Raw genomic sequence first — 24266 nt, 5'->3', positions numbered from 1 at the left:
TTTTATTCAGTAACAGCTTAAGCATTTGCCTTATTTGGAAAAGCCTCATTGACTGTGATTGGTTGTCTTTAGGTTTGCTTTTCTTTTTATTTATTTATTTAACGATTTTATTTATTTATTTGAGAGAGTGTGTGAGCAGGGGGAGGGGCAGAGGGAGGGAGAATCCCAAGCCGACTCCATGCTAAGTCCGGAACTGGGCACGGGACTCGATTCCACTACCCTAAGATCACAGCCTGAGCCAAAATCAAGAGTCAGACTCTCAACTTACTGAGCCACCCAGGCATGCCTGGGTTTCCTTTCTTAACTTGAGGCATCTATAGGCTTAGGTTTTTGGTTTGCTTACATAGCCTGCTCAGGTATTAGAACCACCTCAGTCTAATGGCCTCCTTGTTTAATTAATTTAACAGCGATCCTCTGCCGCCCCCCCCACCTTTGGTCATCCTCTCATACACAAGAGAGTAACAAAAAATTTGGTATTAGTGCCACTCTCACTAAAACTCATGGGTTGTGATGTCAAGTCTGTGAAAGAATTGTTTTTGCTGTTCATTTTATTCATCTTATTTCTGTTTCTCCAAGCACAGCGAGACCATCTGATGTGCTGCTGATGGCTACAAATATGAATTTAAGACCCTTGAGAGAATGTACCCACTAGGGAGACAACAGTGACTGTCAGTTGCATAATGGCGAGACACTGCAGTATGCTTTAGGACCCCCTATGAACCAAACCAGTTGAAGTCAAGTAAATAAAGAATGTACCCGAAGGGGCATCAGCCTGTTTTAGCCAAGTGGCTTGTTTATTTCTTATATGTGCTGTACTACCAGAGGTGTTGATTCAGGTATAGCAGGAAGTATTTGCAATGATATACTGTTCAGCCAGTAAGTAATCTAAAATGGTTCTGGGGGCGCCTGGGTGGCTCAGTTGGTTAAGCGTCTGCCTTCGGCCCAGGTCACGATCCCAGGGTCCCAGGGGCGAGCCCTGTGTTGGGCTCCCTGCTCAGCAGGGAGTCTGCTTCTCCCTCTGCTCCTTTGCTCACTCAGGTGCTTGCATGTGCTCTCTCGCTCTCTCTCTCTCTCTCAAATAGATAAAATCTTTAAAAAAAAGGGGGGGGAGCAGTTCTGTTATCTAAAACCACCCTAGCAAGAAATTCTAGGGACTTTTGTTGTGCAGCTGTGTCCTTAGCGATAGGAAGGAACGTTGTGTTTTCCTGTGCATTAGCAGAGAGAAAAAGCAAGTAGTGGCAAGAGCAAAAGAAAAGGCAAAAGGAGTAAAGGTTTCATATTGGAGATGAGGATCTTCATCCCTGATTTTGGGGGAGCTGTTCACCTCAAGATGGTGTCTGCTTCTCGGGAGGAACCTCCCTAGCCAATTTTAGATCTTCAACTGGTGTGATACAACTTTTTTAAAACTAAAAATAGACGAGTGGCATTGTTTTATTTATTTTTGCTTATTTGTTTAAGGTCTGGTTTAATTAGATAGCTAGATTCTCATAACCGCTCCTGTATTCAAACTGTTACTATAATTTGTGTGTGAAGTATATGAAGAAGATCTGGCCTCACACAGATATGTAATTGAAATAAAGAGGACCTCACAGACTCCCTGAAAGGACTTTGGGGGCCCCCAGGTTCCTGAAGCCACATTTAGAGAACTCTTGCACGAAGAAGATAGGATTATCTTGAAGATTTGGACCTGTAAGAAATTGGATATAGAGGAATTATTACCTGATGTGGTGATACACATTCCATTTAAGAAATTACATGATCCCCCCCCACCCATTTAATAGAAGTATGAAGACAGTGGGCGTGTTTTGACTTGCCAAAGCCTGATGGAAAATCTGCATTTTGCATCTTTTTGCCCTCTTCACTCAAACTTCTGTAAGATGTAGGGAGAAGATTTTTAGCTACCTGATAGAAGAGAGGTTGTTGGAAAGGTGTCACTTGAGACTGTATCTGCTTTTTTTTTTAATGAGAGACAGAGAGCGTGAGAGGGAGGAGGATCAGAGGGAGAAGCAGACTCCCTGCTGAGCAGGGAGCCCAATGCAGGACTCGATCCCAGGACTCCAGGATCATGACCTGAGCCGAAGGCAGTCGCTTAACCAACTGAGCCACCCAGGCGCCCCGAGACTGTATCTGCTTTTAACAAACGGACCCTCTTAACTTCTAATTGCAAAGTTTCCGAGTTGCTTAAACTGTTCCTTTATCCTTTTATGTCAGATTTTTCTTTCTCAACTTAATTTGGTTAAATGCTTTTCAATCATTCAGCTTTAAAAAAACAAATATTTATCATAAGCAAATGTTTACAAACACAGGGATACAGATGTTAACGTCTGTTATTGGATGATACTCTTGTGTGAACAGATTTAGCCCTGAGTCATCTTAGATATAGTATACCCAATGCCTTGACATTTTCAGTGAAGAGTCCAACGCTCACTGTAGTTCTGTGTGTAAAATGGCTATAGAAACGGATAGTTGATTATTAGACCCTATAATTTGGGGTGAGAGAATCCTGGCATCCCAATTTCTGTTCTCTTATTAAGAATTATTATGTAGTAGGGGCGCCTGGGTGGCTCAGTCGGTAAGCGTCTGCCTTCGGCTCAGGTCATGATCCCAAAGTCGTGGGATCGAGCCCCGCATCGGGCTCCCTGCTCCGCGGGAAGCCTGCTTCTCCCTCTGCTGCTTCCCCTGCTTGTGTTCCTCTCTCTCTGTGTCTCTCTGTCAAGTAAATAAATAAAATCATTCATTAAAAAAAAGAATTATTATGTAGTAGAGGTCCCTTGGCTGGAGGGCCTTGTCCCTGCCCTGGCGGCCTAGGCCCTTGTAGACCATGGCAAGGGCAGACCTGCGAGATGGGGATTCTAGAGCTGCAGGTGCCTGTCCCTGAAGCCAGAGGAATGGTTCTCTGATGCAGATACTATTATCAACTAATAGTTTCAAGAAAGTGAACTTTAAAGGAGGGGAGCTGGTCCAGCTGGGGGGGAGGGAGGGGCAGCTGGGTCCCAGTGGGGCTCAGGGAGGTAGGCTTCTCCCCAAGCTGTGGCTGCCGTGCAGAAGACAGGGAGCACCTGCCACAGGTTATCACTGGGCACTGACGAGTATCCTCCATATAGTTTTGTTGGGAGGCCACCTGGTTTCATGTACTCCTAATTGCTCATACAACTGCATGGCCAGCTCAGGTGCCCTTTAGTACAGCTTTATGTTTATTCCTTTTTTTAATTTTAATTTTTATTTTTTTAAAGATTTTATTTATTTATTTGACAGAAACATAGCAACAGAGGGAACACAAGCAGGGGGACTGGTAGAGGGAGAGGTAGGCTTCCCGCAGAGTAGGGAGCCTGATGTGGGGCTTGATCCCAGAATCCTGGGATCATGACCTGAGCCAAAGGCAGACGCTTAATGACTGAGCCAACCAGGCGCCCCTCCTTTTTTTATTTTTTTAAAGATTTATTAAAGAGAGAGAAAATGTGAGTGGGGGGAGGGGCAGAGGGAGAGAATCTTCAGGCAGACTACCCACTGAGCCAGCCCAATGCAGGGCTTGATCTCATGACTATGAGATCATGACTTGAGCCAAAATCAAGAGTTGGATGCTTAACAGACTGAGCCACCCAGGCACGCCTATGTTTATTCCTTTTTATCTGCTTCCTAATAAATTGCCTTTTGTAATTTCTGCATTTTATTTTCCCTTTTATTAGTAAAATGTGGGTCCTATTAAAGCTATTTTAAAAAAGAATTGTTAAGTAACTAGTTGCTTATTCTATTTTTCCATTATGGAAATTTCTATAAGATCTGCTTCTTAATTTTCTTAGTAATCTTTTTTTTTTTTTTTTTTTTTTAAGATTATATTTATTTCAGAGAAAGAGAGTGTGAATAGGGGAGCCCAGCTCAGGGCTTGGTCCTAGGACCCTTGGTTGTGAGCTCGCTCTCTCTGAAATAAACACAGTCTTTAAAAAAAATTTTTTTAATGCGTTTTTTTTTCCCCAAATTCTTTACCATTTAGAACTTTTTTTTTTTTTTTTTTAAGATTTTATCTATTTATTTGACAGAGACACAGTGAGAGAGGGAACACAAGCAGGGGGAGTGGGAGAGGGAGAAGCAGGCCTCCTGTGGAGCAGAGAGCCTGATGGGGGCTCGATCCCAGGACTCTGGGATCATGACCTGAGCCGAAGGCAGACACTTAACAACTGAGCCACCCAGGCGCCCCACCATTTAGAACTTTTAATTGATGTTGAAAATGTAATATTGATGTGACCAGGTAAATTTAAAGTTCACTTTCTTGAAACTATTAGTTGATAAATCATCTTTATTACTACTTTAAAATAATTTAGATTGGAATAGATTCTGATTAACTACTTCTGGCTTTCAAGAAACAACTATAAACTATATATCATATGCCCCCCCCCCCAAAGATTTATTTATTTTTAGAGCATGCATGAGAGAGCAGAGAGGGAGAGAGAATCTTAAGCAGACTCCACTCTCAGTGGGGAGCCCAATGAGGGGCTTAATCTCACGACCCCAAGATCATGACCTGAGCCGAAATCAAGAGTTGGACTCTTAACTGACTAGGCCACCTGGGTGCCCCTGTATCATATGCTTTGATGAACTGTTGTGATTCTTCAGTTTTAACAGAATTATGAAAAAAGGAATTTTTAAAAATTAAAAGTGACATGGCTCTTCTGGGCACTTGAACTTTTTATCAGTTTAATAGGACTGAAAAGTATTTGGGGATCTAAATTTATGCCCCCGTTTTGATTTATGATCTTTTTTTTTAAAGATTTTATTTATTTATTTGAGAGAGCGAATGAGAGAGAGAGAGCATTAAGAAGGGGCAGGGTCAGAGGGAAAAGCAGACTCCCCGCCGAGCAGGGAACCTGATGCGGGACTCGATCCAGGGACTCCAGGATCATGACCTGAGCCGAAGGCAGTGGCTTAACCAACTGAGCCACCCAGGCGCCCTTGATTTATGATCTTAAAATCCATAGTACATTTTTTTTTTTTTTAAAGATTTTATTTATTTATTTGAGACAGAGAGAATGAGAGAGAGCACATGAGAGGGGAGAGGGTCAGAGGGAGAAGCAGGCTCCCTGCCGAGCAGGGAGCCCGATGCGGGACTCGATCCAGGGACTCCAGGATCATGACCTGAGCCGAAGGCAGTCACTTAACCAACTGAGCCACCCAGGCGCCCATCCATAGTACATTTAATAGACTACACTGGAAATGCACATTGCAGTTCAGATTAGCATATCAAAATGTGAACTCAGAAGTTGAGTCAATTTATCATTTTGTAATTCATTTTAAAACCTTTCCCCCTTTGGGGTGCCTGGGTGGCTCAGTTAGTTAAGCTTTGGACTCTTGATTTTGGCTTAGGTCATAATCTCAGGGTAGTAAATAGAGCCTCCTGTGGGGCTGTGTGCTCAGGGTAGAATCTGCTTGTCCCTCTCCATCCTTCTCTGCCCCTCACCCCCCCAAATATATAAATAAATAAAAATAAATAAATAAATAAATCGCTAAAACCTTTCCCCCTTTGTAGTTATTTCAAATTGGTCAGCAGAAAATTCTGCCAGTTAGATTCTACATTTCCTTTCAAAATTAGTGTGGTAGTAGGGAATTCACCAAGAGTGCAATGGCATTTATAACAAATTTATCACTGTTTTGTATTTTAAGAAATCATTGTTGCTATTTTTTTTAAGATTTTATTTGAGAACGAGAGAGAGAGAGTGCGAGGGCACAAGCTGGGGGAGGTGCAGAGGGAGAGGGAGAAGCAGACTCCCTGCTGAGTGGGAACCTGACTCAGGGCTTGATTCCAGGACCCTTTTTGTTTTTAAGATTATTTGAGAGTGAGCAAGAGAGAGAAAGCACACACGAGAGGGGGAGGAGCAGAGGGAGAAGGAGAAGCAGGCCTCCAGCTGAGCAGGGAGCCTGATGCAGGGCTCAATCCCGGGACGGGACTCCGGGGTAATGACCTGAGCCAAAGGCAGATGCTTAATCGACTGAGCCATCCAGGCGCCCCTCACCTCCATTTTTATGACACAGACTTATATAGAACTTGGTGTTTATTGCCTCACTCATTCTTTCAATAGTAGAAATTCTGCTCTTGTCTGCATTTACTTTACCACTGCTGCTAAGGAATTTTGGTGTTTATAATATTGGCAGTATTGTAATTAAAGTATTTTCCATAATGTTTTTTTTATGAGTCATTGGAATTAAGTTGATAGTCCTATAACATATTCTATACTGTAATCATGTGGTGGCTTTGCCAATAATCTTGTATTACTTAGAGGACTTAATACATATAAGAGGCATTTTTTTCCATTCTGTGCTAAACAGATTTATTAACCCTTAATTTGAGTGAACATATAGTATCCTGTTCACCTAGTGCTAGTAACACTATTTTTACTGAGTGATCTATAAAAAAATTCTTTTTATAGGGAAAACTGAAGCCTAGGTATGTATAGGAGGCCTTGCAGTGACAATCTGTGGTCCTGTCTTTAAGGCTTCTATCCCAAGTAGTTTGTATTTTGTAACTCACATAGGTCCTTTTGGATCTTACTAGCATAGGTTTATTTCTCTATGTTTCAAACTTCAGGGAGCTCTGATAACCTTGTGATGTTTTCATCTTTTGCCCTAGCATGTGAGAGCTCAATAAAAATGCTGTGTAAATTCTTTGTTATAATACCCTGTTTTCTTATAGTATTTGTTTATTTTTTTAAAAAGCAGTGGCAAATTTGCCTTAGTTGTGGAGTTGGATTTATTTATCTGGCTGGTTTAGAGATTGTCTTGGCTGAGAGAGCTGTCGTTTTAGCTCAAATGACAAAAACTATCAGGTCTTTCCTCTAGTATGTATGTTTGAGGTGGATTAAACCTCCTCCTCCCACTTCCCCTCACCCCCGGAGTTATTTGCTTAAAAGATAAGCCTTCCACAATAGAGAGGGGAAAAGTGTGAAGCAAAATTTCAGAAACCTGTAAATAAATACCAGACCCTGTAAATAGCTTTTAATTAATATATTTGAGAATGCTATAACAGAACAAAACCATGGCAGTCTTTGCACATCCGGTACTGAAAAGAGACTTTCCTATTATTCATATAGTTCTTAGGCATAATAAACTTGTTTAAATATATCTCTCTTAATGTGAATGTGTAGGTAATACTTTCTTGTCTTTCAACTGTCTCCCCCTTTCGAGGATTGTATCAAACTGAAGAGTAATAAATTCTCAATTTCATGGACTCATTTCCCACATTACTCACAGACAAAAGAGCCTAAATCAACAAGACTCAAGTAACTTACATAATATTTCTTCATTAGTCCCCCAAATACTTAAAAATTAAAATTACCTAGGAAATTATTTTGGATATTTTTGTTTTCCTCAAAATTAATGCACCCCTGAGATGATGATGGTGGTGGTGGCAGCAGCTTCATTCATTGATAACTGTCATATTCTAAACTCTGTAAACCTGTGGGTTATTTTACTTAATTCATAACCCTGCAAGATAGGTATTTTTATTATTTCCATTTTATAGATGTGGAAACTGAGGCTTAGCAAGAGGTTAAATTACTTGTCCAAGGTTACATGCTATATACATCTAAGTCAAAATTTGAATTGAGGTCTCTGAATCCAAAACCGTATATTCAGTGTTCTTGTATTATTACCGTTAAGTGACTTGCATTTATTAGTCTTACTTCATTTGGAAAAAGTTGTTCCCATTTTGCACAGAATGAAACATTTGTCTTTAGGGGGCGTGTGGTGGTAAAAGATCAACACTTCTCCTTCCTCAGGTTGAGGTTTGCTCTGTTCTGCCTTCCAAGGCGGGAGTGTGAAGTACATGTGAAGAGGGGAGGGCGGCCAGAAATCCCAGACCTGAATGTAGATGATTGCTTTTAATTGTTTCTACTTGTTGATTTTAAGAAGTTTTATATGCTGCTCATTCTCTGTTTTGTCTTTTTTTTTTTTTTTTTGTCTTTCCGCAGCACTGATTCCAGCAGTAGTTCGAGTGACGACTCTCCCGCCCGATCGGTTCAGTCAGCAGCCGTCCCAGCACCTACTTCCCAGTTGCTTTCATCCCTGGAAAAAGATGAGCCACGTAAAAGTTTTGGGATCAAGGTTCAGAATCTTCCAGTACGCTCTACAGGTAAAAGTTTATATTGCTGTACTTCCCTGTCTTGCTACTATTGGGGGGAATGTGAGACTGAGAATCTTCAATTGTTGTGCTGTGACAACAAGCTTTCTTCTTGTGGTTCATTAATATTTAATGCCATGTAAGAAAAAGCAAGTGATGATTATAACTTTATGTGTATGAAGATTGCATGTTACTTGTATTTACTATAGACACGTGCATATATGTATATATTATTATACACATTGTTGTACATACATACACAAAGACTGTATGGTGCATGTTCTATAAAGAAAGCATGGTTATTTTTTTTTAAATATGCTATCTAGGTTAAATATTTTGATATTAGGGAAAAACTGATACGATGAAATTGTAGAAATATTATTTTCAGTTAAATTTATTATATTGTCCTGGAGTCCTGTGTTCTGTGAAAAAACTTTGAACATAAAACTATGATAGGAAACCCACTTCAAAATATTAACATTTTAAATGAGGAAAATCATGAATAATGGAAAAGTCTAGTTAAAAGCTATACTGAAGTCCTTTTTACTCTTAATATTTTTAATTGACAGTCGACCATGCTATACTGTTACTTCTACATTAGGCATATTGAGTATGTAAACAACTGTTAGTAGATGGTCAAACCAACAAAGACCAAACTTAGTACTTCTTAGGTAAGTGCATTTCATGATTAAATTATTCATTAACTCAGCCTCTAAAACCTACATGACCAGGTTTGTGAATAGAGCTGTTGAGGCCCATGTGTTGGAGTGGATGGGGAAAAATTTGCTTGTCTTTCTATACAATTTTAATTTTTATAATGAAGCAAATTAACACAAGACCCTCCAGATAGTATTATTCATCTGTAGAAAACCTTAAGAGTTGTTAGCATGTTACATTCTGCTTGCCACACAATTTTATCATTGACATGATGCTTGGAAGGCTAGAAATACAGCTTTCTTTCTCATGTCTTTAAAAGTTTTATATATGTATGTATGTATATGTGTATATAAAATTTTTATTATGGAAGTTTTAAACTTAACCAAAAGTAGTAGAGGCAAAATGAACGCCCCTTACTCTGTACCCCGGATTTAAAAATTGTCAATATTTTGCCAGACTTGCTTTATCTGTTTCCACTTTCCTTCCTTCTGTTCTTGTTGTGTGTGTGTTTTTTAAAGTGAATCCCTGATGTTATTACATCGTTTCATATCAACTTAAAGATACATACTTCTGTAGTTGTTTGTAAAATAGGAGGGCGGTTTTTCCGCATAGCCACAGTGTCATTCTTATCTAACAAATAACTATCTTCCGATACTCAGTTTATTTTCACAGTTGTACAGGAGTCTCTAAAATGCGATTTTAGGGTTATCTTATTTGAAAGAAATGTTTTAATGCTAACAAAATTTAGGTCAAAAAATCAAGCTAAAGATTTCTTAGCTTACTTACTGAGTTGTAACTAAATTAGAAAAATAAGCACCTTGTTTTTTTGGGGGGGATTTAGATACAAGCCTTAAAGATGGCCTTTTCCATGAATTTAAGAAATTTGGAAAGGTGACTTCAGTGCAGATCCATGGAGCTTCAGAAGAGAGGTATGGTCTGGTATTCTTTCGGCAGCAAGAGGACCAAGAAAAAGCACTGACTGCATCAAAAGGAAAACTTTTCTTTGGCATGCAGATTGAAGTAACAGCATGGATAGGGCCAGGTAAGAGAAAGGAGGCTAATTTTTAGTATAATTTGTATTTCAGCTTATGAAAAGGCAGCATCTTAGCGTGAATCTGGATGCCATTCCAGCTTTATTTATTGACTTACTTCCAGTGTCTTCTATTTTAAAGACTGGGTACATTTGTTGTTCAAGTTAATAAAGTTACGTTTTGGTTAGGGAGGGTAAAGATAGTTCTGTTCCTGTAAGGGAGAAATGCTGACTTTGAAGAGTCTGAAAGATGGAGTTTTAGCCCTTTTTCGAATCCTGCCTTCCCCAAAAGGATTGAATTGAGATAAGGATATAGTTCTTAGGAGAATGACATCAGAATTACCTTGAATTAGAAAACAGACTACTTGTTACACTGATTTGAGGGACTAGTTAGACCAGTTTTATTTCTATTATGCCCAGCACAAATTGGATCTGTTGTTCTAGTTTCCATAACCTTGAGAGATAGTGACAAAGAAACTCAGGGTTGGGTCTTAGGAGTGTGACCCACTGAGAGTTTCAAGGGGACATTTTATTGGTATGAACCTGCCTGTAAGACCTGTTGTAAGGCAGGACGTCTTCTCAGGCATGGCTTGGGTCAGCGTTTCTTCTGAGAGCCACCTGTAGTGCTTGTTTAAAACTCAGACTCTCTGACCCTGTCTCAGCTTAATGGTTCAGAATTCACATACCCAAGTTTGGGAACCCCCGATTTAAGGCAACTTTGTAAGTAAATTTGTGGAGGAGTACACAGAAATGTTTAAATTATGCAGTCACATCATGTAGCTGAGACAAAGTTCAAGACTAAGACTTTGAGGGGTACCTGGCTGGCTCAGTCTGTGGAGCATGTGGACCTTGATCTCAGGGTCGTGAGTTCAAGCCCCATATTGGGGTATAGAGCTACTTAAAAAAAAAAAAGACTAAAACTTTGAGTGGAATTTATAGGGTAAACAGCCCATTCTCTTGGAATATTCATTTATTTGGCAATTAAGAAAAAATAGAATTTCCCTGATAAGAGTATGTAAATGTTATTTGTGTATATTAAAACAAGCACAGAGTTGTTAGAAGGAAGACTGTAAAATGTGCATAATTTTATAATGAACACAGGAATTCAAAGGGATTATAGGTTATGCCCTCACATTCCCTCCTCTGCCAAGTTTGAGATGTACTGGCCTAAGTTATACTGAACTGAGTGCAACTCAGGAATTCTTATTTAACATATTTAGAACAGGTCACAGTTGGCCTGAGGAATATTTAGATTGTCATATAATCTATATAGAAAGTTTTTAGAGCTGTATATAATTATTAAGTAACGGGGATCTAATTCAGGGGCATTATTAATAGATGTCCCTCAGATCTCCAAGTCATGGGACGAGCTTGACATTTTTACTGCAAAAAAGCATTTTACCTAATTAGTTAGCACCCAGGATGTAAATTAGGCTTTAACCATGTGCCATTGAAGATTTTGAGAAGTTTGGTTGGTTCAGGCATAGGAAAGCTTGAAGGTACTTTTCTCAGATGGGACAGCATGAAATACTTGTTGAATGGGATATTTGAAAGCAGTCGAATGTGAGTATGGAGACATGGATGGAATTATGTTGTTGGATGGTTAAGTCACAAATATTTTGTATTGAAACATATGGAGCTGATTGTTTCCTGAGGCCAAGGACCTCTTGGAGTTAAAAAGATCTCAATCCAAGAAGCCCAACTTTGCAGATAGACCCCTGGTGGCTTCTAGATTGTGCTTTCTTAGTCCCCTGCAGAGCATTATAGTCCTGTAAACATGAAATTGCAGGATAAAAGAAATTTTTTTTAAGATTTTATTTATTTATTTGACAGAGAGCACAGATAGGCAGAGTGGCAGGCAGAGGGAGAAGCAGGCTCTCCACAGAGCAGAGAGCCCGATGCGGGACTCGATCTCAGGGCTCTGGGATCATGACCTGAGCTGAAGGCAGACGCTTAACCAATTGAGCCACTCAGGCACCCCGATAAAAGAATTTTTTAAATGATGTGTAGGCATTAAGACTTAAAGTGGTCATGAAGATTAAGTAGATTACATATGGAAAATACACTTTTTAAAAATCTTTGCTAAACTGAATTTCTGGTTTTGAAATGTTCACTGAGCTATTTGGTGGAAATGAAACCGGTATAGATTTAAATGGTTGCAAATTAGGCTTTATCCTTCTTATTCTGACTTTTGGAATATAAACCTCAGATGTGTCTGAATTATTTTGTCTTTTCTTTATTTTTCTCCCCTTTTAAATGAAATATTCCTGAATATGTGCCCTCTGTTAGTTAGGTAGTTTTAAGAAGACCTAGTCGATCTTGAAATGAGATCTCTCCCTAGGAGACATGATGAAAATACAGGATGGAGACAGGTACACGAGCCCTGGCAATTTCTGGGTCCACGTGACTCTGTGAAAGTACATATTCCTTGATGAGGCTAGAAAGGTTAAGCTGGGCTATCATTAGACCTATGAAACTGGAATCAGGATTGAGGTGTGTTCTGAGTTCACTCAGCAGCTCAGAAGTTGAATCTTTTTAATATCAGTGTTGTTGTTGATATCAGTAATATTCAGTGCGTGGCCCTAAACACTTTGTTTCAGTCAAGCTGATTACGAACTTTTTTGGATGGCTTTGTTTTACATTAACAAGGAGAGAACACATAGGCTGTATTATAGTTACTATTGACAAAACATTGAATGTTCTGCCCTGGACCAAGTTTAGAAATGGAGCTTCAGAGAAAGACTATGCTTGAATGAGACATTGAACCAGGGCTTTTGATCATAAGAAGCAGAAACCTTAAGAGTCATTGAGTCTCTTGTTCGTCATTGGGAACCTTACAGCAGCAAGTTTGTAAGTGCTGCTTCAGTCCGTTTTCATACAATTATTATTCTTGTATCTAACAATTGCTACATTTAGACACTTGGGCTATGTTAATTAGTATGACAAATGTAAAATGCTAAATATTTTCTAAAATGTTGAAAAGTAAGTAATGAAGCTGGGCTGTTTTCAGTTGAGTTTTATGTGTGTTTCAGATTGTAGTTTTATACTTCCATTGAGAGCCTGCTGCATAATTTTTGGAACCTAAGATTAGGTTTAGGTAATTACTATTTTTGCTGGGGTTTAAAATCTATTTCTGTGTCAGTGATTATTTTTAAAACAAATCAACTTACAGACTGAAATTCAGTCCACTTTTCTGTTTTAAAGATCAAAGAAAATGCTACTTCCCCCTGAGTTTTGTTGGCAAGTTTCTTTAGCCTTTGGAGTTAGCAAAAGACAGCTATTTCTGAAGGTGTATATAATTTTTCAGATTGTATAGTATTCAAACCCAATATTTCAGAGACATAGCTTCTTAAGTGTAGATTTTCCCATGATATATAAATACACATTAAAACACTTTGTTTTGGGGCACCTGGCTGGCTCAGTCAGTAGGGCATGCAACTCTTGATCTTTTGATTGTGAGTTTGAGACCTACTTTGGGTGTAGAGATTACTTTAAAAACAAGCAAACGGGCTCCTGGGTGGCTCAGTTGTTAAGCGTCTGCCTTCGGCTCAAAAAAAATAAAAAATAAAAAAACAAACAAACAAAACTCTTCTCTTTTTACTCTGCCCCCATCCCACTTAACAGAAACAGAAAGTGAAAATGAATTTCGTCCTTTGGATGAAAGGATAGATGAATTTCACCCCAAAGCAACAAGAACCCTCTTCATTGGCAACCTTGAAAAAACCACTACTTACCATGACCTTCGCAACATCTTCCAGCGCTTTGGAGAAATTGTGGTATGTTGCTTTTTACAGTAAAAACAGTTTTAGATTTTGTCGTAAAACATAAAGCATAGTACAGATTATATTTGGAAAGAAGATATTTAGGTGGTGTAATAAATATTTTTCTCATTTGCCCTATGTGTTTTTAACTCCTGCTAAAAGATGATCCAGCAAAACTCACTGGGGGACTGTTTTATGTGTATATGTAAAACTGTATAATAGATATTTGTCTTTATTTTGTTTACATATATATTTTTGTATCCAGTTTTCTTATTTTTCTTTGTCCATGGGTGCTGTTCAATGCCATCTCTAGTCCTGTGGGTTGGAAGGAAAATAAAGAAGAGATAATATGTTTGTAAGAAAGAAGTAGCAGCTTAGTGTATGAGTATTATCTTCTCACAATGCACATCAGACTACCTTGGGGGATTACTGGAATTGGATGTCATGCCAGAAGCTCAGTTTTATTTTGACATTTTAATTAGAATCACTTTTTACATCATGTAAGTCATTGTTAAATTTAGGAATTTGGAGGGTTTTTCTGTTCCTCGTAACTCGTTGTAAGTCACTTTCTAATGAAAATAGTTTGGTTACAGCTTTGTACCCTTGGGATACATATACTATTTTGTTTTGTGTTTGAAAAAATAGGAAAATTATTTTTGTCTTTCCTAGACTTCCTCTGTATTAATAACAGCAAAGAAATTGCTGTGTAATTTTGGACTTTGGAGAATAAAAAAATGTTCTGGGTAGGGACAGCAGTTGTTAATCTTTCAGGTGTGTCCGTGTGTCCGTCCATCCAGCTCTCCATCCTTATCTGGGTAGGGACAGCAGTTGTTAATCTTTCAGGTGTGTGTGTGTGTGTGTCTGTGTGTGTGTGTGTCCCCGTCCATCCAGCTCTCCATCCTTATCTGGGTAGGGACAGCAGTTGTTAATCTTTCAGGTGTGTGTGTGTGTGTGTGTGTGTGTGTCTGTGTGTGTGTGTGTGTGTCCCCGTCCATCCAGCTATCCATCCTTATCTGGGTAGGGACAGCAGTTGTTAATCTTTCAGGAGTGTGTGTGTGTGTGTCTATCCAGCTATCCATCCTTATCTATACGCTGATGTTGTAAGCAAAAATCTTATTTTTTTTAGTGACGTAATCTAGAGAATAAAACATTTGTGCTTGTAGCTGATCTAACCTCATCTTATAGGGAGTAGGGACGAGAGAGAAGTGGTTGGTAGAAAGTCAAGAAAAAACAGAAGGTATATATTTAGAGAAACAGAAAAACATACATTTTCCTTTCTTCTTCAATTAAGTTCTTTTATCATATACTCTAATTGCAGCTGCACTGCCTGCTTCGGTGAGTGACCTGGAGTTCACCTGCCTCTGTGGGCTCCAGCTTTTCTGTCTTTAGACAGTGATCTAATACTTAATTTGCTCATTGGCATTTATGAGTTAATTCATAATTGATAAAACTTTCAGACCTACATTTGAGTGTGGCTGCTACTTTGAATTTTGGGGCAGTATAAGAAGTTGTATTTGGACACATTAGGTACATTTTCATCAACAGGGTTGCTGAAAATGGCGTGATTATTGTGTTTTAAGAGCCATGCTTCTCAGTAAGGTGGCCACGTCAACATTCTGTTTGAAAACCACATCTCGTGTTTGCAGTTGCTTATGAGGGTAACTATTTTTTGACACACAAACTTTGGGAAAATGGTCTGCTGCTTATCGATAACAGATTATGCTATAGCTAGAACAACCTATGTGGTGAGTCTACCCACCAGTACTCTTTGGAGACCTATTTCTGACCTATCTCTTAAATGGAGTTATCCTGGGTTGTTACTTTCTACATTTTGGTGAAAATCAGCTCCTGCTTACCATTACTTAAGTAGAACTATTTTGAATATAAATTACTGCTTTTTTAAAGGACTCCTCAAATAGCTCTTTAAATGCATTATTCATTTTGCTCTATTTCAGCTTTCAATTATTGGCTTATGACCCTTAAGAGGCTTCTATCATCACAATACTTTAGATTGTGATTTACAGAATACTTTAGATAATCACAATATGGGTCATTATTGTTTTAAGTATAAGTTTTGCCTCTCTGGACCATTTTCATGTGTAGGTAAGCCAGATTTTTACACCACCTTGTCTGAGTAGGCAGGACCAGAGTGTCAGGTGTGAGTACAGGTTTCAAGCATTCTAAAGAGATAGAGCTAGGGGCGCTTGGCTGGCTCAGTTGAAAAAGCATGGGACTCTTGATCTCAGGGTTGTAAGTTTGAGCCCCATGTTGGGTGTAGAGATTACTTAAAAAATAAATAAACTTAAATAAAGAGATGGGGTTATGCCTTTATAGAGTTTCTTTAATCTAGGGATGGTGTTCTGATACATCTTCACAAAGTAGTTTGGGTATTTATATATTGATTCTGGATATGAGAGGATATATATCCGTCACCAGGCTTGGTTCCATTAGATACACTGACAGAATGAGTCTTCTAATTTAGGATTGCAAATTTTAAATCACTTTTTGAGGGGTGCCCGGGTGGCTCAGTTGGTTAAGCGTCTGCCTTCGGCTCAGGTCATGTGGGATTGAGCCCTGTGTCGGGCTACCTGCTCAGCTGGAAGCCTCCCTCTCCCACTCCCCCTGCTTGTGTTCCCTCTCTCGCTGTGTCTCTCTGTCAGATAAATAAAATCTTAAAAAAAAAAAAAACCACTTTTTGAAAACTTGATTTCTTTCTTTCTTTTTTTAAAGATTTTATTTGGGGCGCCTGGGTGCTCAATCCGTTAAGCATCTGCCTTCAGCTCAGGTCATGATCCCAGTGTCCTGGGATCGAGTCCCGCATTGGGCTCCCTGCTCCGCGGGATGCCTGCTTCTCCCTCTCCCACTCCCCCTGCTTGTGTTCCCTCTCTCACTGTGTTTCTCTCTGTCAAATAAAAAAAATTTTTTTTAAATTTTATTTATTTGAGAGAGAGAGAGAGAGTGAGAAACAGCATGAGAGGGGAGAGGGTCAGAGGGAGAAGCAGGCTCCCCGCTGATCCCAGGATCATGACCTCAGCCGAAGGCAGTCGTTTAACCAACTGAGCCACCCAGGTGCCCCTGAAAACTTGATTTCTTTACCATTTGTACTCTTCTCAGATACTATATTTTAAATGGCCTGCCCCTAATAAGGATTTTAGATTGTTGCAGAAGGGAATTACAGTTGGCCCTTGAACAGCATGGGTTTTAACTGCATGGATCCACTTATATGTGAACTTTTTTTCCTTAATATTTTCTTAATAACATTCTCTTTTCTCCAGCTTACTTTAAGAGTACAGTAATAATAATATATACAAAGTACGTGTTAATTGCCTGTGTTATCTGCAAGGCATCTGGTCAACAGTAGGCTGTGGTAGTTAAGTTTTGGGGGAGTCAAAAGTTATATGTGGATTTTCAACTCCCTTGGAGGTTGGTGCCTAACCGCCCCCCTGCCCCTGCGACCACACTGTTGTTCAGGGTCAACTGTATTTCTTACATTTTTATTAAATAAAACCTTTATTTAATATTTTTATTAGGTTTATTGCCTTTTTCTTTATTAATCTTCTCTGTATTGTTCCAGTTTTAGTATATGTACCGCTTTGAAACAAGTACAACCTTTTCGTTATAAATTTCTCTTAACACAGGTATTGTGGATTTTAAATTTTGAGTTTGCAATTTCTCTTCTGCAAAGAGCTTCACATAGGAAGGTTTTCATGGTTGTGACTAAAAAATGCTGTGTTGTATAGTCCTTTCAGGCTATTTACAATTGCATCACGATGTACAATTTTAACTAAGAAAATGATTTTTGGGAATATGACTTGCTTTGAGAAATTCGCACCTCATTTAGGTTTGGATTATTCTGCTTTTTTTCCTTTTGGCATGTCACTAAGTGGTGCTCATTGGCTTTTTCAGGATATTGATATTAAGAAAGTAAATGGAGTTCCTCAGTATGCATTCTTGCAATACTGTGATATTGCCAGTGTTTGTAAGGCTATTAAGAAGATGGATGGGGAGTACCTTGGAAATAATCGCCTCAAGGTAAAGGACTTTGCATAAGTTATCGTGCTGTTATGATTTGTTACGATTTGGAGGTTTTTTGTGTGTATGTCTGATTATTTAAAATTGCAGTACAGTTAGATAATCATAAAGGTGATATAATTCTTTGCATCCTCATCCTATTATACTATAAACTGAATTAATACTTGCTGGGGTACCTGGCTGGCTGAGTCTGTAGAGCATGTGACTCTTGATTTCAGGGTTGTAAGTTCAAGTCCCATGATGGATATAGAGATTACTTAAAAAATAAAATATTGGGGCACCTGGGTGGCACAGTGGGTTGAGTGTCTGACTCTTGGTTTCTGCTCAGGTCGTGATCTTACGGTCGTGAGATGCAACCTCGTATCGGGCTCTGTTAGCATGGAGTCTGCTTGAGACTCCCTCTCCTTCTACCACCCTCATAAATAAATAAATAACTCTCTTATTTTATTTTATTTATTTATTTTTTAAAGATTTTATTTATTTATTACAGAGAGAGGCAGGAGAGAGGAAACAGAAGCGGGGGGAGTGGGAGAGGGAGAAGCAGGCTCCCCACGGAGCAGGGAGCCCGATGCAGGGCTTGATCTCAGGACCCTGGGATCATGACCTGAGCCAAAGGCAGACGCTTAATGACTGAGCCACCCAGGTGCCCCTAAATAACTCTTTAAAAAAAAAAAAAAAATTTAGGGACGCCTGGGTGGCTCAGTCGGTTAAGCGTCTGCCTTCGGCTCAGGTCATGATCCCAGGGTCCTGGGATCGAGTCTCGCATCGGGCTTCCTGCTCAGTGGGGAGCCTGCTTCTTCCTCTCCCTCTGCTTGTGCTCTCTCCATCAAATAAATAAAATCTTAAAAAAAATTAAAATTTTATTTGAGAGAGCAAGCGAGAGAGCGCAAACTAGGAGAGGGAGAGGGAGAAGCAGGCTCCCCGCGGAGTAGGGAGCCAGACACAGGGCTCAATCCCCGGACCCTCGGATCATGACGTGAGCTGAAGGCAGATGCTTAACCGACTGAGCCACCCAGGTGCTCTGTAAATAAATAAATCTTTTAAAAAATTAAAATAGGGCTGCCTGGGTGGCTCAGTTGGTTAAGCATCTCGGCTCATGTGATCCCGGGGTCCTGGGATTGAGCCCCACCAGGGAGCCTGCTGCTCCCCCTGCTTGTGCTCTGTCAAATAAATAAATAAAATCTTTAAAAATAAATAAAAATAAAAAATAAAATCTGGGAGGAGAAAAAAAAGCTAAGTGCCTGGAGTCCATAAACTAAAATGTGATGAATTAATACTTGCTTAGCCTGGCAGAATTGGTTTTATATAAATTTCTATTTGATTTTAACCAGATGGTTGCCCTTTGGGATGATGGTCGATAAGATTCCTACAGAAGACCGGTCTTTTTCAGAATCTGTAGTTGAATAATTGGTGACTTTACTAATAGAAATTTCACCTCTCCTATCCAGCTGGGTTTTGGAAAAAGCATGCCTACAAACTGCGTGTGGTTAGACGGGCTTTCTTCAAACGTGTCGGATCAGTATTTAACACGACATTTCTGCCGATACGGGCCTGTGGTAAAGGTAAGTGGGAGGTTTTGGTGTTGGTGTCAAGTTACTTCGGACTTCTATTCTCGGTATTCTGTCCTGTCAGCCCCAAGTTTTAGTGTTGACATTTTCTTTAATTACTCATAACTTGTCATAGAAGGGCATCTGTGTCTATTAGCTTATGATATGAGGAAGTATTTTGGAAAACTATTTTGAACTAGCCAAGATTAATTTTGAAACTAATTTGCATAATACTGTTAAATAGAATGTTTCTTAGGGGTTTTTATAATTTCATCTCATTAAAATTAGTCTATTTATATTCACATTAATATGTAATTGACTTCATTAAAAAAACAAGATGACTTTAAAGGGACGATCATACAACAGAATACACATCTAACCGATGTTGGTAATGTACATACCTGTGCCCAGCAGGAGGAGGAGGGTCTCTGGACCCCATTCCATTATGTGAAAGGAGAGCTTTGAACTCCTTAAGAGCAGATTCACACTGTGGTGGGCACGGCATTTCTTTCAGTGTAGCTTTTGTCATTTGGAGAGACACACATCATAAAGACTGCTAGCATAAATAAAAAATCCAGCAGCTTTAAGTTAAGAATTCTACTTATAACCAGAATTCACTGAAATTTATTGTTGATTCAGTGTTCTACATCGTTTTCTCTCTTTCAAGCATGTGGTTTTTTGTTTTTTTTTGAGCCAGAACTATAAGAATGCTTACTTGAGTATAGTACAGGACTCAGTCAACATGGAAAATAAAATACAGAAAAGCAAAATAAAGGCATGATATACTTCAAGCCACAATATCCACAATTGTAAACAGTCCCTCCACATTTTTATTGTGTGTTTTCACTACAACATGAATCACCAGGAAAACCCTAATATTTTTTCTAGAATAAAAAATATATAAGTATGTTTTTTCTTTGCAGCATCCTTGAGACTTAGGATTTTCTTGGGACTGACACTTAAAGTCTAGTGGATGAGGCTCTTATTTGGTTTTTGTTTTGTTTTTTTGTTGTTGTTTTTTATAGGTGGTGTTTGACCGCTTAAAAGGCATGGCCCTGGTTCTCTACAATGAAATTGAATATGCACAAGCAGCTGTAAAAGAGACCAAGGGGAGGAAAATCGGTGGGAATAAAATTAAGGTGTGCAGAATGACTTTAAACAGAAGTGAAACAGAATCATATTGAGATCCCACCCTCTTAATAATGCATTTTGTAGGTGGCCAGCAAGGGGAGTGGTTTATAGGATATGCACTGTATGTCCTGTTTTTAAAGGGAATATTACTATTTGTATACTTGGCTACTTGAGGCCACAGGGTCATTAGCCACAGAATTTTCCCTAAAAATCATGTCATTCAAGGAAATGTGCTTCTTTACACTCCAGGTACCGGATGCTTACTTGTATGCTCTTGGTGCAGGCTGGCTCACATTCACATGTGGGTACCTGCATGCCCAGGAGCTCAAAGTATGACTCATTCCAGCTTCCTGAATGATCCTCTCTTCCTCTTCTCCTGTTCATGATAATTTGAAGGAATTTATGCACTTAATACCTATGATGGTTAAATTGAAACGAGTCTTTTGAAATAAGATACTGAAAGATGATGGGTATCATAGGCTTAAATGACTCTGAGGTCCAGCTGTGAGTGAAGTTTAAATGTTCTTCCATATTTTATTTTATGTTCTAACTGTGGTTCCAGCAAATTTACATCTAACACAGATTCTGGGTTTAGTTGATCTGATTATTTGGCAACTCTCAATAGGTATTGTTTCAGTTTTCCATTTTGCCTTTTCCACTCCTTCAGTATTGGGTTCTGAGACCTTAAGTTATAGTTCTATATCGAGATTTCTATTGAATTTGAGAGAGATTTCACGTTAACAAAATGCAGTTTCAGTTAGGACTATTTTTAGTTGAGACAGATTGCTCTTGAAGTTTATCCAGAAGGCTATGTTAGGAAGGATTTTCAAATTCAGTAATGCTTTCCATCTTGAAAACCTGAAACTTGAATCAAACACCTGCTATTCTTTCTTTTTAAGGTGGACTTTGCAAATCGGGAAAGTCAGCTGGCATTTTATCACTGTATGGAAAAATCTGGTCAAGATATTAGAGACTTTTATGAAATGTTAGCAGAAAGAAGGTATGTATTTTTTTTCCCCAAGTAAGAAGGTATGTATGTTAAACCTATCAGCATAGCTTGGATTTTAAAATACCAAATACATCAAATTTAAATGGGATTACATTTTATTTTTCACCCCTTATTTCTACACTTACCCCCAAAAAAACTCCTTTCCTTTTATCCCCTCATATAGAAACACAGGTTTATTTTTATGAATTCTGTTTTCATGTGGCTCGTGGGATTTAGGTTAAGCTGAATACATTTCTCACTGAATGCTCCTAGAATTTGAAAGAGTTACCGTTTTGCTAGGTTATAACTTTATGTACAAATCATCCTGCTTAACAGTTTTAAATTAAATATGATAACATGTTGAAGAGCACTGCAAACTAAGTGCCCTGTATATTTAGTAATGACAACATCCAGATTATTACTGTGCATGTGCTCATACCGTTAGTAAAAAAAAAAAAAAATTGAGGGGCCCCTGGGTGGTCAGTCCATTGAGTCTCTGGCTTTTGATCTTCACTCAGGTCTTGATCTCAGTCAGGGTCGTGAGTTTGGGCCCCACATTAGACTCCACACTAGGCGTGGAGCCTACTTTAAGAAAAAAAAAATTTTTTTTTTTTAAATTGAAAAAGATTATCAAGAGCTTTCTTTGTTTTAAATTTGAATCTTCTAAAGAATTTGTGAATCAGTAAGCCAAAGCATATATAAATTGGTAACTTCAACAATATAGAAGGAAACCTTATTTACTCCTGTTAATTTTTTTGGTCATGGTTATGTAGTATTTGATTTTTTTTTTTTCCTGCTGCTTGTAGGAAACATTGCAGTTCCGAATCATTTTAATAAGTCTCATAGTTCGGACCAGGCTATCTCTGTTAGCTTAGAACTGTCCCCAAACTGATGATTGACTCTTTTTTAGACTGAATATATTAAAACACCCTAACATAGTGTCATCAAGTGCTTCAATAGCCGATCACATTTGAAAATGGAAACTATCATCCACATGGTCAAGCTGTTTGTCCAGACACACCTCTGTGATTAAGTCTCCTGGAATGTCACCACTGGATCTCCACCTCTGTACATAATGTGGTAAAAGGCTGTGTGTGAAAAATGTCTTTAGACACTCTGGTTTAGGTATAAAAGGGGGGGTCTACAACAAGTAGGAGTCAGATCCTGATTGTGTTGCCAGAAACCTGTGGAATATATTCCCTTTTTACTGCCTGTTCTTGCCACTTTATTTTTATTAAAGTCATAGAGGGTATATATATTTTTTTGAGTCATTTCCTTGTGGAATACTGTATGGCAGTCATTGAATACTGGGAAAGTTTTTTTTAATTTTTATTTATTTTTAAAGATTTTATTTTTAACTAATCTCTACACCCAAATGTGGGTGTGAACTTATAACCCCCAGACCAGGAGTCACATGCTCTACCAACTGAGCCAGCCAGGTGGCCCTGGGGAGGGGTTGGTGTTTTTTTGTTGTTGTTGTTTTGTTTTATTTTAAGATTTTACAGAGAGAGAGAGAGAGCAAAAGCAGAGGGAGTGGCGGGCAGAGGGAGAGGGAGAAGCAGGCTACCCATGGAGCAGAGAGCCAGCCCACTGCGGGACTTGATCCCAGGACCCTGGAATCATGACCTGAGCTGAAGGCAGACTAACTGAGCCACCCAGGTGCCCTCGCATACACTTACTATGTTCAGAAAGTTTCCTTTTATTCCTGCTTTGATAAGGTGTTTGGTTTTTTTGTTTTGTTTTATCATGAAAGGGTGCTGGATTTTTTTTTCATTTGAAATGATCATGTGTTTTTTCCTTCATTCTATTAATATGGTGTATAATATTGATTGAATTTTGTAGTTGAACCATCCTTGCATTCTTTTTTTTTTTTTTTTTTTAATTTATTTATTAGAGAGAGAACACACAAACGGGGAGTGGCAGGCAGAGGGAGAGGGAGAAGTAGACTCCACTGAGCGGGGAGCCCGATGCAGGACTCGAGCCCAGGACCCTGGGATCAGGACCTGAGCCGAAGGCAGACGCTTAATGGCTGAGCCACCCAGGCTCCCCCTTGCATTCTTTTTCTTTAAAAATATTTAATAATGCAATAATGATTTAATGAAAGTTTTTAAAGTGGGTTGTAAAGCAGTAGGGTACAGTATGACCCAATTTTATAAAACAAAAGTACATATATGTAAAGAAAAAAGACTGGAAAGATATGTATACACATACACATAGAATACATATATGTACATACACATACATAAATTTATATATAGCAGCATTTGTATCTATTTCAGGGTGGTTAGATTATTAGTGATTTTTTTTTTATTATTATTAACATATAATGTATTATTTGTTTCAGGGGTACAGGTCTGTGATTCATCAGTGTTACACAATACACGGTGCTCACCATAGCACATATACCCTGGAGAGGTTTTTAATTTTTTTTTTTTTTTTAAGATTTTATTTATCCACTTGAGAGCGAGAGAGACAGAGAGATAGTGAGAGAGCACAGGCACGGAGGAGAGGGAGAAGCAGACTCCCCGCCTAGCAAGGAGCCTGATGTGGGCCTTGATCCCAGGACCCTGGGACCACGACCCAAGCTGAAGGCAGACGCCCAATCGACTGAGCCACCCAGGCACCCCTGAGGAGGTTTTGTTTTGTTTTGTTTTTTAAGATTTTATTTATTTGACACAGAGCGAGAGCGTACAAGCAGGGGGGAGTGGCAGGCAGAGAGAAAAGCAGGCCCCCCGCTGAGCAGGGAGCCCCAGTGGGACTCGATCCCAGGACCCCAGGATCATGACCTGAGCAAAAGGCAGTCACTTAACCAACTAAGCCACCCAGGCGCCCCGGGGGGAGGTCTTTTAAATGAAAAATGTACCCTACAGCCAAATTCCCAAAAGCTTGAACTTCTAAGGATTTGATAGTTTTTCGCCAGTAGATGAATCCACAGTCCTTTAGCCAGAAAGTCAGTTTTGATACAAGGCTTTCCTCTGTCGGTTTGTGTATGTGTGTGTGAGGGAGGGTGCAT

The 24266-nt window shown here is 39.1% G+C and overlaps 1 protein-coding gene across 2 annotated transcripts in view; it reads left to right on the top strand.

The window, feature by feature from the left end:
• SPEN (spen family transcriptional repressor) overlaps positions 1 to 24266 on the top strand; it is a 103400-nt gene that overhangs the window by 64474 nt on the left and 14660 nt on the right. For both annotated transcript variants that reach the window (XM_045898619.3, XM_045898620.3), the window contains 7 exons: positions 7959 to 8119; positions 9606 to 9806; positions 13419 to 13570; positions 17462 to 17587; positions 19036 to 19149; positions 20160 to 20273; positions 21165 to 21265. In XM_045898619.3, the coding sequence (XP_045754575.1) occupies positions 7959 to 8119; positions 9606 to 9806; positions 13419 to 13570; positions 17462 to 17587; positions 19036 to 19149; positions 20160 to 20273; positions 21165 to 21265 (969 nt within the window). The remainder of the gene's footprint in view (positions 1 to 7958; positions 8120 to 9605; positions 9807 to 13418; positions 13571 to 17461; positions 17588 to 19035; positions 19150 to 20159; positions 20274 to 21164; positions 21266 to 24266) is intronic.

The sequence above is a fragment of the Mirounga angustirostris genome, unplaced genomic scaffold (assembly GCF_029215605.1).
Source record: "Mirounga angustirostris isolate CCGP_5_RB_7025 unplaced genomic scaffold, mMirAng1.0.hap1 SCAF_4, whole genome shotgun sequence".
Lineage (NCBI taxonomy): Eukaryota > Metazoa > Chordata > Mammalia > Carnivora > Phocidae > Mirounga > Mirounga angustirostris.
This window is presented reverse-complemented; position numbering and strand designations above follow the sequence as displayed.